The 17662-nt window shown below is 42.8% G+C and overlaps 1 protein-coding gene across 1 annotated transcript in view; it reads left to right on the top strand.

Moving 5' to 3' along the window:
* The window catches only part of EFCAB6 (EF-hand calcium binding domain 6), a 255659-nt gene that overhangs the window by 85519 nt on the left and 152478 nt on the right, over window positions 1–17662 (top strand). Inside the window, exons 9-10 of the mRNA XM_010843633.1 lie at window positions 946–1070; window positions 8074–8222. Of these exons, the coding sequence (XP_010841935.1) occupies window positions 946–1070; window positions 8074–8222 (274 nt within the window). The remainder of the gene's footprint in view (window positions 1–945; window positions 1071–8073; window positions 8223–17662) is intronic.

Here is a 17662-nt window from a genome sequence, read left to right on the forward strand (position 1 = left end):
TTTTTGCATTCATGGTTTAGACAGGCCCTTTGTTTTTAATGTCTGTGAGCCATAATTTATAGAACCAGTCTTCCACGAGTGGGTATATAAGTTGGTGCATTCTCCCCCGCTTATAGACAGTACAGAATGTGTCCTTGCACACATGCCTCTGTCCCGTTTTTCCTCTAGTATAAGGTTCTAGAAGGGAATTTGAGAACATTCAAGTACCAGGTTTTCTACATAGAAGCCGAAACTGATTTCTTTCACAGTCATTTGCCTTAATCCCTGCCTATTTGACAAGTAGGAAAAAATTAACTGGTGTTAATTAGACCTTTTAAATTACGAGTGAGTCTGAGCAGTTTTTCATACCTTGCTTGGCTTTTTAAAAACTCCTTTTTTAAAATTTCAATTACCTGTTTAAACCTTAGTCTGTTGTGTGATTGGGGATTTATATTTATCTTACTGATTCATGAGAGCTACTCATATATTGTGGAAATTAAGTTGTGTTCCTCACGTATATTAACAATAGCTTTTCCCAGTCATTTTTCTTTCATTGTCACCTATGTGTTTTTTAACCAAATCAAAATAAAATATTTATGTTGCCAGGACTCTCCGTTATTTACCTGATTTCTGGCTCTGATGCATGCTCTGGAAAGGACTTCTCACACAGTGATTATGTATTACATGACATTCTTCTTAATTTTCTTCTACTACTTTTATGGTTTTATTAGTCTACTTAGTGTGCATTTGCTCTGTCTAGATTTACCCTAGATAAGATAGCAAGTGGATTGATTTTATTTTTTTCTAAAATGTCTAAGAATTCTAATAGCACTCATTATAAAAGTTTATGTTTTGGTTCATTTGAGTCTTAACCTTTAACATGCAGGTGGTGATGAAAAGGAAGTACTTAATACTTGAATGTATGTTTGACAGTCTTCATAAACTGAAGTTCTTTTGTTTTAATAGAGGTCCTGTGGGAGAATCAACGAGTCAAAAGTTTCAAAAGAGAGGAACCCCCCAGTTCCGCTGTATCTGACAATATCTGGAAAAACTACTCCTTGGATGAAATTGAGACGGCCTTTTGCCTAGAGGTAAGATTTTTTCCCAGTGCCAGGGTTATCTAAACTGTGAACCGAGAAAGTGAACAGCTCTAGAAAACCACCAGCCTAGACAGTGTCTCTAAACTGTGTTTGTAACCTGCCTCCATCTCCCAGAACACTGAGACCTCTGCCAACAAAAATGCATGGATAATAATGACCTCGATGAGAGATTGATTCTCAGGTACCGCCTTGGTGCCACTCACGCTCTAAGTCTAACAAGAAATATTTAGACCTATATACAGACATGATACAACTTTGCTGAGTAAAAATAAAGGAGAGCCTGACTAGATGAAGAGGTCTTTTCTAGTTCTTGGACTGGAAGATTTAGTATTAACACATGGTCTCCCTACATCTGGGTGTGTATATTTATATATGTACACACATTTACATATATATTTTTTGTTGTTCTGAAAAGTTACAATAGAGGGCTTATGCTGTCACATATATAACATTTTATAAAGGTATAATAAGACAATATGGCAGTGGTACAGCAGTGAACATTCAAGTTGAATTAAAACAGTAGTTGGTTAATGGACTGATCTTGATATACGAATTTAGCATACGATGTGCGGCATTCCAGTAGAGTGTGATGGGGACAGGGAAGAGAATATTCAGTAATTATTATTTAGATAATTCCCTAGACAGCCATCTGGGCAAAAAAGCTTGGAACCTTCCACTCTCCACACCAACATAAATTCTATATGCACCAACTATTTAAGTTTAAAAGTAAAAAATATGAGTGAAAATTTTTAATCTTGAAATTTAGACTTTTAAGCATGAAATAAAGCCCCAAAATCATTAAAGACAAAGACTGATAAATTTGTCTTAAAATGAAAAAGCATTGGTACAGCACACGCTCTCATAAACAAATGATAAACTTGGCAAAGCATGTGCCACATAAGTGACAGATAAATAGTAACTGTTCCTAACATATGTAGAGCTTTTTGTAAATTATTAATTTAAAATTTTCAGCAGAAAATTGTCAATGAGAAAAAATTAACAAAAGCCGTATAGATTAAGGGCATTGGAGGAAAGGGCACATGAATATTCCATTGGTAGATTAGTAAAAACTTGTTTTCCTTGGTTGTCGTTAATGAATTTATTGTTTTCATGAAAACACGGCCATTCCGAAACACATGACCGTTACGAAAAGATGTAAGCAATTCTGAAAAGTATAAAGAAGAAAGTAATAAATTAAATCCACCACCCAGAAATAATCGAAGGCAACATTTGGTGAACATAATTCTAGGCCTGTCTTTATATATTAATAGAAGGATGGCTGCATCAGTGGGTGGGTGGGTGGATACACAGAGAGAAATAATTTTATAAGAAGAGAATCATGCTCCTCTTTACAAATAAGGCATATTTAATTTAAATTTCTTTGAGTTTACCAGAAGTGAAAAAAAATCATCACCGTCAACCTCATAATTAACCCTTTTATGGGGCTGCCTTTTCATACCGCTCATAGGGTTTTTGGAGAAGGCAATGGCAACCCACTCCAGTACTCTTGCCTGGAAAATTCCATGGACGGAGGAGCCTGGTAGGCTGCAGTCCATGGGGTTGCGAAGAGTCGGAAACAACTGAGTGACTTCCCTTTCACTTTTCCTTTCATGCATTGGAGAAAGAAATGGCAACCCACTCCAGTGTTCTAGCTTGGAGAATCCCAGGGACGGGGGAGCCTGGTGGGCTGCTGTCTGTGGGGTTGCACGGAGTTGGACACGACTGAAGCGATTTAGCAGCAGCAGCAGCATGGGGTTTTGCCATTCCCTCCTCTAGTGAACCATGTTTTGTCAAAACTCTCCTCTGTGACCCGTTCATCTTGGGTGGTCCTCTATGGCATGGCTCATAGCTTCATTGAGTTATGTAAGCCCCTTCGTCACAACAAGGCTGTGATACCACTCTAATGGGAGAAAGTGAAGAGGAACTAAAAAGCCTCTTGATGAGGGTGAAAGAGGAGAGTGAAAAAGCTGGATTAAAACTCAGCATTCAAAATACTAAGATCATAGAATCTGGTCCATCACTTCATGGCAAGAAGAAGGGGAAGAAATGGAAACAGTGACAGATTTTCTTTTTGGAGGCTCCAAATCACTGCGGACAGTGACTGCAGCCATGGAATTAAAAGATGCTTGCTCCTTGAAAGGAAAGCTATGACAAAGCTAGACAGCATTTTAAAAAGTGGAGACATCACCTTGCCAACATAAGGTCCATCTAGTCAAAGCTGTGATCTTTCCATTAGTCATGTACGGATGTGAGAGTTGGACCATAAAGAAGGCTGAGCTCTGAAGAATTGATGCTTTTGAATTGTGATGCTTGAGAAGACTCTTCGGAGTCCCCTGGACAGCAAGGAGATCAAATCAGTTGATTTCTAAAGGAAATCAACCCTGACTGTTCATCGGAAGGGCTGATGTTGAAGCTGAAGCTCAATAGTTTGGCTGTCTAATGAGAAGAGCTGACTCTTTGGAAAAGATCCTGATGCTGGGACAGCTTGAAGGCAGGAGGAGAAGGAGGTGACCGAGGATGAGATGGTTGGGTAGCATCACTGACTTAATGGACATGAGTTTGAGCAAACTCTGGGAGATAGTGATGGACAGGGAAATCTGGCACGCTGCGGTCCATGGGGTTACAAAGAGTCGGACACGACTGAGCGACTGAACAGCAACCACAAAAAATGGGGCCGCCTCTGTGCCGGGCAGTGTTATAAGCGTCCCTCGGGTTTTCAGGCCTCATGGCAACTCTAGAAGCTAGGTAGCATTATCATCCCAGTTTCAAGCTGAGGAGACCGAAGCTTGAGGAGGTTTAACAACCTGCCCAGGTTGCTCTGCTAGAGACTGTCCAGCCCGCTCTGTACCCCGGGTCCTCTTCATGACGCAGTCCTCAAGTGAAGCCAAAGATATTTCTGGACTTTAGATATTTCTTTACCACAAGAAATATTCAGTCCCAAGAGGGACTTTGAGACAAGAAAAAAGATTAAGAAAGCCTTGAAGAGTTGGAGAAATGACGGTGCTTTGAAGGATGTCTCAATTACAGACAGTGAGGGCTGGCTCTGCTGTGAAATTCCTCAAGACTGGCACTTCCTGTGTTTCTTCCACCCTCCCTCCCATCTCACAATTTTTTGCTGTTTGTATTTTGTTCTCAGTGTTTATGATATTTACATTCTGTCCTATTACCATAATTCCCCCAGTTGTTTTACCCTCATTTTATATTTACATGAATTCAGTATGTATCGCTCCACTCCAGTGCTCCCCTTGCTCATCCCTTTCAGAGGACTTTATTTTGATATATTCTTGGGTTGGCTGGATTTCATTGTCAAGTAATTCCCTCAAGAAAGGCTCATGGGTGCTTTATTCCCTTTTTTTTTTTTTCATACTATCTCCCTTTTTTTTTTTTATTAGAAAAACAACTTGGCTGGATATAATTCTTCCACCATTCTTTCTTTTACTCAAAATGTTGTTTTTCTACAATGTCTTCTGGCACTGGGTGTTCTTGAGAAGAACCCTGAGGTCAACGGATTTTTTTTTTCCCTTCTTATAATTTTTTTTTTCTACCATGATGCCCAAAGTATTTTTTCTTGATCCATGAAATGAAAAAGCAAAACTGAGCTGTCTTGGCATGGAGCATTTTGTCCGTTTCCTGGAACACAGTATATTCTTTTGATGAATGAAGATTCAGTTCCTCATTCCAGGGAAAGTTTCCCTGTGTCATGTCACGAATACCTCCTCCCTCCATCCCTCCTACCCCCTCCTGTCTTCCTTGCATATTTCTTTCTTTCCTTCAGTGGTCTCCCCACTTATCCTTACACTGGGCCATCTTTGTCTATCCTTGATGATAACTATCCTCTCTTAGTATGCCATCATCTTTATTTTTCCTCTGCTTTCACTGAGATTCTGTCAAGCCATTCCTACTTTATTTGGCTTGCAAGATCTTAGTTCCCCAACCAGAGGCTGAACTCAGGGCGCTGGCAGCGAAAGTGCTCAGCCCTAACCACTGGACCGTCAGGGAATTCCCAAGCCATTCCTTTACCGATAATTTTAATTTCAGCCTTGTCTTTTATTCTTGCTGTTCCTAATTTGTTATTAGTTCCTTAGTAACGCTTTTGTTTTCTATTTTTTTTCATTGTTTTAGCATCTTCAAGCTTTTGTTGTAATGAATTTGTATTCTTACTTAGCTCCTTTCTATCATATGAAAGCTTTGCTGGTGATATATGTATATATTTTGCTGATGTGTTTTCCTACAGATTGGGTTGTCTTCTGCTTGATGTTTGTTTGTTTCTTTTCTATAGAGTGTTTGCACAGTTGCAAAACCATCTATTTTCATCCCATTTGTGCTTAGCTTGAGATCCACTCGTATCATGGATGTAGTCATATTTTCATTGCTGTACGGTTTTCCATTAGCTATATATACACAAATTATAGACTGTCCTATGCTTGGACATTTGGGTTGCTTCTGGCTCTGTGCTGATCCGAAGATGCCCCTGTAAGTGGTTGCCTACATATCTTGTGGTGTGTATATGCAAAAGTTTCTGGTGTGTATGTGCAGAGGGAATTATACCCAGGCATCCCTTGCTGGGCTGTAGGGAACACATTCTCATCCTTTTTTGGCAGTATCCAATTCAGAATACCAATTTACACTCACATTGGGAGCATGTGAGAATTCCTGTTGTCCCATGTACTCACCAACACTTGAAGTCCTTCGTTTTTTACCTTTTTGTAAGTCTGATGATATTTAAATGGCATTTCAGCTATAATTTAATTTTATTTCTCTTTTTACTGATGTGTCAAATAGCTTTTTACACTTAAAAACCTTTCTTCAGAACATTTTTGGTAAAACTATATCCATTTTTAACAAATATTTATTGAGTGCCTGTGTGCATGTGTGCCTGCTAAGTCGCTTTAGTCGTGTCTGACTCTTTGCAACCCATTGGACTGCAGCCCCCCAGGCTCCTCTGTCCATGGGATTCTCCAGGTAAGAATGCTGGAGTGGGTTGCCATGCCTTCCTCCAGGGGATCTTCCCAACCCAGGGGCCAAACCGGCATCTCTTACATCTCCTGCATTGAGAGGCGGGTTCTTTACCACCAGCACCACCCGGGAACCTCGAGTGCCTACCATTTGCCAAATTGTGATTCATTTTAGACCATTATTAGTGAACAAAACAGACACAACCGTGGCTTTCATGGAGATTGCGTGACCATATATCAGGGAGAGAGCTGTTAAGCAAATACACATTTACAAATACCATTTTCCTAGGGTGGAGTGACTAAAAAGGACGGGGTGTCATGAGAGAGAGTAATGAGGCATCTCATTGCAGTTGGGGATCAGGGAAACACTTACAAAAAACACTTGTACAAAATCGAAAAAGTGTACCTTTTGTTTGTCAATACTGTGGTGGTTGCCTTGTGTTGCTTCAAAATATAGTGCAGATACACACTAGTTCTTGTGGGAGAAGTTTCATGACATGTTGTTAAATGAAAAAAAAAAAATTGTTAAAACTGAAAGTGTGGTATGGTCCCACTGTTGCAAAGCTGTAATATACTCTTACGTGATCATGTTGGAGTTTTTGGAATACCATATGAAAACCTGTGGGTTGTGAGACTTCCGGTATCTTTATGGCCTTGTTTATACTTTGCTGAATTGCTTGCATGTTTTTCTTTTGTTTCATTATGAACAGTAACGATGAAAATTCCAAAAAAAGTTCGACGTGTTGCAAAGACATGATTTCTGTTTCACTCCTAGGCTTTTTCCCCTAAGTTCTTGATTTTGTCAAAACACTTTCCTAGGAAAAAACCGTATTGGAAACTGAATGTCATTAAGATAACAAAATCGGATTTCATTAATCCAACAAATATACCAAGACCAGACTCTACGTCTGGCTTTGGCTTCTCTCCACAAGTCTTCTCCCAGGCAGCCCCCTCTCCCTGAGAGAGAGATGGGTACATTTAGCCGCCTTTTGGGTTAATTTTATGCAACTTTCCAAGGAGCTTAGGCTCTGGGAGTCTCTAGATTCTTTTAAAGATTTCCCCCTTAGATTTCTGATATTCCTGTGCACCCTGAGGAAGTCGTAATGAGTGTGCTTCTCCTTCGTTTAGTGGATAGAGACCCTTGTATGTGTGTTTCCCTGTTCCAGCAGCTTTAAAAAAATAAAAAAAATTTTTTTGGCCATGCCACATGGCATGTGGGGATCTTAATTCCCAGACCAGGGATCGAGAAATACAGCTTTTAAAAACATCACCTTCTACACCAAGTTGATGGTTCTTTTGTTTATCTTCTTATCACAGTTAGCAGGAAAAAGTGAATTCATACAAAGTGGAGAGGGTTGGAAATATTGAAGAATATTGTTATTACTCAATAATAAACAGCAGGAAAACCTTTGGAAATAAAACCAATCTTCACAGCATTTTTATGAGTCATATAAAAATCAGTGGTTAACCTACTTTACTGCATTGTAGAAGTCCCATAAGCAAAGCTCATTCACCCTGATTCTTTGTAATTCCCCATGAAAAAAAAAAAGATAATTAAAGAAATGTCCAATGTGTACAAGGTTTATGAAATTCTTATATTAACGATTTCCCTTACAGTAAAAGCAACTTCTATTTTTAATAAGATGCTACCAGCTTTTTGTTTGATTGACCTGACTTAATCAGGAGCAGCCTAGCATGGGCTCACAGTAAGGATGGCTTGCAAGTATATTAAGAAAGATGTATCAAACTGGCAGATCCACCAAGTATTTTTAGCTCTGAAATTTGAGTTAGAGCTATTATATGTGCTGTTTTTCCCCAAGAAACTTGTCTGCCTTGTCAGTTGAGTAGCTGTGGCTGGGGATACTGTTTTGTAGTAAGCTCATCAATTAAACATTTGAAGTTCAGTACATGCCATAGTAACCTTTTTGATCAGTTTTGGGAAGGAAAATGTGAAGAGGTTTTGGTGAAAATAAAGTGGTTAGATGGCTCTGCGCCACTGATTTCTGTGAATGCCGCACTCTAATTTTAATTCACCGCAGCTTTCCAAGTGCTATGAAAAGGTTGAAAAGGCGCTGAGTGCAGGGGACCCCTGCACAAGTGGATATGTGTCTTTGAATTACCTAAAGATTGTCCTCGACACCTTTGTATACCGATTACCAAGAAGAATTTTCATCCAGTTAATGAAAAGGTAAGAGTCCCATTGTTTCCTTGACGTTTTCCCCCCCAGACGTCAATCGTGAGAATAAGGAACAGCTTCATTTATATTTTATTAATGTTTTAGACTTTTTTTTGCCACTGAAAATTTCAAACACATGCAAAAGTAAAGAGAATAATGCACTGAACCCACAAATGCGCCCACCACCCGTCTCAAACATTCCCCTCCTGGCCAATCATTTCATCCCTACCCTGGCCCACCTCTCCTCTACCGCAGATATTTTTGAAGCAACTACCAGACATCATATTTCATTGAAAAGATCTCACTGTGTCTCTTGAAAAGAACTCTTGCAAGAAACATGGTGCAAATACTGTTTCACATTTAATAGAATTATCAATAGTATTAATAAACATCCAGTTGGGATTCAGATGTAACTGATTGTCTCCCATTTTCTTTTATAACTAATTTAATCTGTACATTGCAATCTGCCATAATTCGTTTTTAATCTGTAAGGACCCTCTCCATTTGCTTATTTTTTTCCTGCTTAAGATGCGTTCATAGAATAGGTCTGGGTTGTTTGTTATGTGGAGTTTCTTAGAACCTGAACCTGACTGACTGCAACCCGCAGTGGCATGTAACCTGCTCTCCTGTCTCCCCCCCCAGCCCCGCCCCTGAATTGGTAGGTACACAGATCCAGGTTCAATTCTGGGGGCAAGAATGCCTCACAGGTGCTAGCGAGCATGTGTACACTGCTTATCTTTCTCCTTGTGATGTCAGCAGCTGTGTTGATCATCCCTGTACCCGATTGTGAAGTGGTGACACTGAGTGTCTCCTTTCTCCTTTTCTCACCTGGAGTGCTTCTGTAATGAGAGCTTCCCGTCTCCCACCGTCTGGTAACCGTGAGACACAGAATAAGAGAGGCAGCAGCTCCTTGGTTCTTTCCCTTCGCTTACTGCTTTTCAAAATAATGAATTGTGTTCCCAGCATCCTCTAGAAGTGAGCAATGAGTGATTCTTCTTAAAAAAATATGATTATGAACTCATGAGTGTTGACATATTTGGTGTGTTTCAATTTACTAGAGTTATTATTCCCCTCGATTCTCAGCTTGACCTGTCTTGGCCAGGGGAGCCTTTTCCTGTTGGCTCTGAGTCCTGCTGGGTGACCCTCGTAAGTCCTTGGGTAGCACTTCTTGGTGTCAAGGAACGCCCAGGCCCTTCTGGGACATCTCTTGCCCACACCTGGAGTCAGTCGTTTCTCCCAGGACCCCTGTTTCCTTTCAGTTGGAAGTGGTATATATAGACCGACCTCTGGGTGAGGAATACTGTCTTTGGTTTACCCGGCTTTCTGTCCAGGTAGTTAGAAATCCTTTTCTCCGGGGACGTAGGGTTGAGGCTGATGGAAGCTTGTCCTGCGAAACTCTGAATCGTTACAGGACACCTCGGGGTCACCTGGAAAGGAGAGGCATGAGAGACAGAGAAGGAGAAAATAGTACCGATCCAGACCACGGCACCTCCTTCCCTTCTCAGCACCCTGCGTGTCACCGTCACTTAAGTCTTCAGGTTCCTTTTAGTTCTGCGTGCATTTTTCGTTTAATCGGTCAGTCACCATGCAATTCCTGAGCACTTGCCTAGGAACTCGCTGGGGACTAAGAAAGCCACGATCCCTGCCCTCGAAGAGCTTTACCTGCTGGCGGGGATACTGATGTCAACAAACACACACGGAATGAAATAAAATGTGCAGGGTGATGAAGGCTCCAGGGCTTCCCTGATGGCTCAGTTGGTCAAGAATCTGCCAGCAATGCAGGAGACCCCAGTTTGATTCCTGGGTTGGGAAGATCCCCTGGAGAAGGGATAGGCTACCCACTCCAGAGTTCTTGGGCTTCCCTGGTGGCTCAGCTGGTAAAGAATCTGCCCACAATGCGGGAGACCTGGGTTCGATCCCTGGGTTAGGAAGTTCCCCTGGAGAAGGGAAGGGCTACCCACCCCAGCATTCTGGCCTGGAGAATCCCATGGACTGTGCAGTCCATGGGGTTGCAGAGTCGGACACGACTGAGTGAGGTATATGAAGGCAGTGGAGAGGTTGGCAAGGACGTAACGGAGAATAACGGCAACTCAGACCATTCTAGGGTGGCTGGGCTGGAGGGGCCTCTCTGAATGAGTGAGGTCAGGGAGAGCAGCCCAGGGCAGAGCCTCCTGGGCAGGGCCACAGCCCTGTTGGGGGGCTGCGCCTGGAGCCCTGTTCTGGGGACTCAAAGAAGCTAGTGCCTGGAGCCAAGCTGACAAGCGAGCAAGAGGGCAGAGACCTGCGGCGGAGGCAGGCAGGGCCGGCAGGGACTGGGGCTTGTGGTAAGCGAGGGGGTTGCAGACAGGCTTTGTCAGGGGATTCCACCTAGAGACCCCATCTTCAGGCACACGGCTTCCTCCTTGGCCGGCACCTTCTTTCCTCAGAGTGTATTTCTAAAAGTCTCATTTGCCCGCAGAGTGTGAATGTTTTCCCGAATTTTTATAAGAATTGCCAAGAATTGTTGTTTTCTCGGAAGATAGCAGTGACTTACATTGCTGTCAACGCGGTGTGAGGGTTCTGGTTTCATATTCTTTTCAGTGCTAAATATTAACATTGTATTAAAATATTGATGACCTAAGAGGTGTGAAACGGTAACCCCCTTATTGCTCTAACTTATGTCTCTTGGAGGGATTGTTGAGGTTGGACTTCCCATGAGCCCAGAATGCTCTTTAGGTCCTAATTGGTCCATGGCCCCACGGATGGTTTTTCATGTCATTTTCATCACCTTTTTGTTTAATAATTTTTTGTAATTATTTCATTATTCACAGAGAACCCTTTTCTGTCACAGGTGCTGCAGCTGTTTTTCCCAGCTTGCTTTTTCGCTTTCATTGTGATTCCTCATTGTTTAGAAGTTTACATTTTAACATCATCAAATGCACTAATCTTTGTCCTTTGCAACGTCTTCTGTTGCTTCTACCAGTTATCATTCTTGTCTAGGCTTGATAAAAACTCTTTTCTACCCTGCTTGTTTTTCCATTTCTTTGAACACAAAACGCTTCAGTCCCTCCTGAAGTAAGATGGGTGTCCCAACTAAAATATTTTTTTCCAAACATATAATTTATTTACACCACCACTTTTTATGTAATCCTTTCCCTCCCGTTGTTTTTAATGTCCACGTAATGCCATTAACTTATCCATAATTTGGTTTAATGTGTGTTTCTGTATTCTGTCCCGCCACTCTGTAGATTTCTCTTGAGCCGGAACATTTCTGTCCACGGTTCTGTCTGCGGTTGGCCATCCGACAGCCCTGTTTTCTGTGAAATCTTGGGAGAGAACACGGAGGTCCCCACACTGTCACGGTTCTTTGTTTCTCATCTGTTTCTTGAGTTACATAGTGACTGTTGAAGGACTTACCCCTGATTGCGTCACTTTCTAAGCTAAGAAGGGAGAATCTGCTTCTGCCGTGAAAGCAGTGGCCTCCGAAGGGTGAATGAGAAAAGGGACTCGTGTTCCCGGCAGGTGGCACTGGGGGGGCCCCTGCCTGGTGCTGACCTCTGCTTTCCCGTGCTCTCCTCTCAAGCCCCCCAGAAGGTGGTTGGGACACCTGGTGTTGCTAGAGGAAACTCTTTAATTCCTCTCAATGTTTGTAATCTGAGCATCACAAGAAGCCACGAGTCATCTTCTAAAATTTAGGCTTAGTCTTTTTGTTAACATACCAGGACGTGCCCATGATTGCACTGGACATATTCTGCATGACTTTTGTGTTTAAACAGTGATTTAAGGGTTCATTAAGAAACCTGTGCATGACTGTTGACAGCTCTATTTATAATCACCCCAAACTGGAACCAGCCCAAGGTACCTCAGCAGGTGATTGGATCAGCAAGCTGCTTTACATCTACACGATAGACTATTTCTCAGCAACAAGAAGGAAAGAACTGTTGATACCTACACATGGATGACTCTCAGAGACGTTCTGCGTGAGAGAACCCAGTCTCGAAGGTTCCTACCGCAGGAGCCTGGTTATCCCATGGTGGGCGAGAGGAGACCCTTATCACTACCCAGTCTCAAAGGCTCCTACCGTAGGAGCCTAGTTATCCCATGGTGGGCGAGAGGAGACCCTCATCACTACCCAGTCTCGAAGGCTCCTACCGTAGGAGCCTGGTTATCCCATGGTGGGCGAGAGGAGACCCTCATCACTCCAGCGTGAATGGTGGGGGAGGGCCTGACTCCAGAGGGCCAGCAGCAAGGGAGGCTGTGGAGGATGAGGCAGTCCTGGGTTCTGTGTGGGGCGGTGGTTCTGTGAATCTACACGTGTGATAAATTTGTGTAAATGTGTACACGCAAACCCATTTTTACTGCACTTGAAATTGAGAGAGAAAGTTTTAAAACTCATCCCTTTTTTAAGGCAAACAATACAGAAAAGAATAAAGGAGGAAGTAAAATAAAATCTAAACTCTCATGCCCTACAAAATGATTTCAGAAATTATTCTCCTATCACATTTAAGAATGGAAAGAAAAAAAATAGGCATTTTTTTAAAGTTTATTTTTAAAAAATACTCCAGATCTAGGACCTAAATTAACAACTCTTAACAGCTTGGTAATGAGACATAAAATCTTGATCCAAATAAAATGTTAGGGACGTTAAAAGCTATTTTCCATATATATATATATTCTAATGTAATGGTAGGCTGTAATTGAACCAATATCTTGACCTTTATTACTAACATGCTGTGCTTTTCATTGTCGCCTAGCCTTTTATATAAAATAGATCTATTAAAAACAAAACCAGTGTTTAAATATGAAGAATGAGGTTTGCGGGAGAGTTGAGAGGATGGAATAAATGCTGTGACTTGCACGTTCACCAGAGCCTGGGCTTCATCCATCCATCACGTGAACAGGTCCCCACTCAGAAGCATCTCCCGGTGAGAAATTTCCCATCCATGCTGGGAACATTAGTAGCCTGGCAGAGCTATGCAAACAAAAAGCAAGCCATTTAGCCCAAATTATATGAAGTGTAGAAGCAATATCCTGGGATATATTTTCAGTTATTGGCCAAACCTTTTTTAACCCACACGTCTAGGATTTCTTCTATTTGTGTGACATTCTAGAAAGGGCAAAACAGTGGGAATGGAGGAGAGATGATAATTGCAGGACTGGGGTGGGGGACGCTGTGACTCACGGCGGGCAACACCAGGAGATTTTGGTGTGAGGGAGCTGTTCTCTCTTCGATTGTGGGCCTTTTCGTCTGGCAGTGCACTGGGCAGGGTCCAGGCAGAAAACAGATGGCATGTAAGTTTACCGAAGGAACTTTTACCCTGGTGAAGGCAGGGCGAAATGTGCAATCAGTAGAAGGGAAAGCATTTCTCTCTCCTAGGTCTGAAGGGGCAAGAGAGGAAGGAGTTAGTGAGAGGAGCAAGAAGGTCGCTGAAGGAGGCAGCCACCCAAGAGCAGATAAGGCCTTCAGCAGGAGTGCGGCCAGAGCCACGCTCAGCCCATCGGGGAGGGGCTGGGGGGTAACCGGCCTGCTCTATCCTTTTGCTGTCCAGTCCTGCTGCCGCCTCCCACTGGCCAGCCCGTCTGAGAGCCAGAGGCACGAGGGGCCGGTTGAAGCATCACCAGGATGCTGTGCAGAGGGGAGGAGGGCAGAGAGTGGGTCTGGACGGACGTGTCCGGCGCTGGCCATTCTCAGCCTCGGCGACCTTGGAGGGATGAAAGCCCTGGTCCTTTGTAGAGATGAAAGCCTTGTGTCCCCAGGCAGGAGCTGCTCAAAGTCCCCACACGAAATCTAGGATGTTAGCTCTATGAAATATCTGTAGCTACGTTCGAGACGCCAGGGGCTATGTGGATTTGCACACGCGAATGCCATCATCACCTGATTATATTTGCAATAATCCGGTCAGTTTCTAATACCCAAGTATTAGTAGCTTTTGCATGGGTGGCCAGGTGATTTCAATGAGAAGGTTGTAGAAATCAATCCTTTTCCCACCCCTCATCTCCACACGTTGCCAGAGGCATGAGTGTCTACACTTACCCACAGAAGTGGTATTACTTCTTATCCACTCTCTTATGAAGGGTGGGGTCTCCTCTTTGGCCTTTCCTATCAGCACAGCCCTTATTCCACGGAGAGCAAAACCAATGTGAGGGTTCTGCAGTGACTAAGAATACTTACTCCAATTACGTTTTCTGAACCTGAAGGAGCAACCAGGGGATGAGTCGATGCTCTTACTGGACCCACTGTAAAGTGGACTTGAGCTCCATCTCGTCGTCGTTCATTTGCTCAGTTGTGTCCAACTCATTGCGACTCCATGGACCGCAGTACACCAGGCTTCCCTGTCCACTATCTCCCAGAGTTCGCTCAAACTCATGTCCATTGAGTCGGCTCCATCTACCACCTCCATAAGCCTCTGACCTACACACCATGCTGGCACTTCGGTTCTTCAGAGATTATCATTAGTCTGGAGCCACTATCTATTCATCCTGAATGTGAAAACCAAATTTATGTTTCTTCTCGTTAACCCAGAGATGGAGTCACATGCTGCTATAAGACCCCCACCTAGCTTCATGGGATGGGAAAGATAGATTGGGAGTAATACTGGCCTCCCAGCATCAGAATCCAGAGGGATAGGGGCCTGAGGAAATAAGAGGAGCCCCTGGGGCATTTTTAAAGTCTTGTTGAATTTGTTTCAATGTTGCTTCTGTTTTATGTTTTGGTTTTCTGGCCCTGAGGCATGCAGGATCTTAGCTGCCTGACCAGGGAGCGAAACGGTACCCCCAGCATTGGAAGGTGAAGTCTCAACCACTAAACTGCCAAGGAAGTCCCCAGAGGCATTTTTAAGAATTAAAAAACCCAGCAATATCCACCTTTGTGACTTTGGTTAATAATGGTTACTCGTGTGATTAGCAAAATTATCTGCTGACTCAATTTTTTGAAAACTACATTTATTCATGTTGATTATAAAAACTGTACAGGCTCAAACTAGAAAATAGAAAAAACGATAAAAAAATTACCCATAATTGTAATAGCCAGAGATGGCCACTATTAATATTTTTGTCTATTTCCTTCCAGAATTTTTATGCGTGTGCATGGACACATGCTCCATACATGCTTAACATGGTTGGTGCCACATGAGAAATAAATTATGTTCTGTTTTCTTACAGAATATTACATCAGGAGGATTTTTTTATGTTGCTAAAAAAAAACCTTTGAAATTAATTTTTAACAGCTGCCTAATGTTTTGTCAGCCCTTAAGTCAAAGGTTTTGAATGCTTCCAAGGTTTACATTCCATTTTGCTAAGATGCCCTTCAGAAAAATGTTGATTTATTCTCAGGAGTGAGGTTCATGAGAGTGCTTTTCACCAGCATTTAACATTGCTGTCTTTAAAGACTTGCTGATTTGATAGGTGAAAGAGCAGCGCCTCGTCGTTATTCTGATTTATGTGACCTTGATCGCTGCGGAGTTGGCACGATTTTCGTGTTTAACAGTTATATGTACTTCCTTCATGAACAACTGCTTGCTCAGGTCCTTTGACCATTTCCTAAAATGGTCAAAAATATTGTGGTCCCAGTACAAGTCATATAAAGTTCTTTCTCAAGTGTATTGCTTAATGGGCTTCCCTGGTGGCTCATATGGTTAAGAACCTGCCTGCAATGTGGGGACCAGGGTTCGGTCCCTGGGTTGGGGAGATCCCCTGGAGAAGGGAATGACAACCCACTCCAGTATTTTTGCCTGGAGAATCCCATGGACAGAGAAGCCTGGCAGGCTGCAGTCCATGGGGACACAAAGAGTTGGACACAACTGAGTGACTAACACACAGTTTAATGAGTTTTGGCAACTGTGTGTGTTTAGTAACCACTCCCTGAGTAAATGTATGGAACGCTCCGTCACCCTGTGCTGTGCTCCTGCACTTTGAAAGCAGTCCCTCCCCTGACCTCTCGGCCCCAGGACCGCTGGTCTGCTCTCTGTCACTGTCTCTGCAGTTTGGTTATTTTTTGGCGTGCTCACAAATGGGATATGCGGTCTTTTGTGTGTGACTACTTTTTCTTTCACTTTCCAAGTTTTAAGATTCATCCATGTTGCTGCACATCTAAATGTTCCACTGATTGTTTTTGCTGAGTAGTATCCCATGGATATTCCCCAATTTGTTTATCTACTCAGCCATTGATAGACATCTGGATTGTTTTCAGTTTGGGGACATTGTAGAAAGCGTTGCTATGAACATTCACATACAGGTCTCATTTTGTGTGGATATGTTTTTATTTCTCTTGGGTGAAATACTTAGTAGTAAAATTGCTGGGTTGTATGATGAATGTGGGCCTTCTAGGTAGCTCAGTGGTAAGGAATCCACCTACCAATACAGGAGACTCAGGTTCGAACCCTGGGTGGAGAAGATCCCAGGAGAAGGAAATGGCAATCCATTCCAGTTTTTTGGCCTGGGAAATCCCATGGGCTGAAGAGCCTGGCGGGCTACAGTCCAGGGGGTCGGAAAACAGTGGGATACGACTTAGAGACTAAACAGCAACAACAGTGATGAGTGGATCTTAAATTTATCAGACGCTGTCAAACCACTTTCCAAAGTCACTGTATCGATTTGCAGTTCCACCAGCAATATGTAAGAAAGCCAGATGCTTCACTTCCTCACCGAAGCTTCGGTACTGCCAGTCTTCCTAATTTTAGCCATTCTAGTTTGTGTAGTGGAAAAGGCAATGGCACTCCACTCCAGTACTCTTGCCTGGAAAATCCCATGGACAGAGGAGCCTGGTAGGCTGCAGTCCATGGGGTCGCTAAGAGTCAGACACGACTGAGCGACTTCACTTTGACTTTTCACTTTCATGCATTGGAGGAGGAAATGGCAACCCACCCCAGTGTTCTTGCCTGGAGAATCCCAGGGACGGGGGAGCCTGGTGCGCTGCCGTCTATGGGGTCGCACAGAGTCGGACACGACTGAAGCGAATTAGCAGCAGCAGCAGCAGTTTGTGTAGAGCTATTTCTATTTTTAACTCCTATTTTTTCTGATGACTAATGATTTTGAGACTCTCTTCGTGTGATTATTGGCCATTTGTATCTCTCCTTTCGTTAAGTGGATGTGCAAGGCATTTGTCTATTTTTACAGGATCGTTTCTCTCCCTGTTACTGGTGTGTGCACGTTCAGTTGCCCCGTGTCTCCTGCGTTGGCGGGTGTATTCTTACCACTTGTGCTCCTCTTTATGTGTTCAGGATATTAGCTCTCTGTCACATACATGTTTTTCAAATATCTTCGTTCAGTATGGCTTGCTTTTTCATTTTCTTAACGTGGTCTTTTGAAGTACAGAAGTATTTTTGTTTTGATGAAGTACATTTTATCCATTAAAATTTTTATGGGTGATTTTTGGGGAGTTCATTTTCAGAAACCTTTGCCTAACCCAATAGCACAAGGATTTTATCTTGCCTTATCTTTTCTTCTAGAAGTTTAATAATTTTAGCTCCTACATT

The sequence above is a fragment of the Bison bison genome, unplaced genomic scaffold (genome assembly GCF_000754665.1).
Source record: "Bison bison bison isolate TAMUID 2011002044 unplaced genomic scaffold, Bison_UMD1.0 scf7180017864184, whole genome shotgun sequence".
NCBI classification, from domain to species: Eukaryota; Metazoa; Chordata; class Mammalia; order Artiodactyla; family Bovidae; genus Bison; species Bison bison.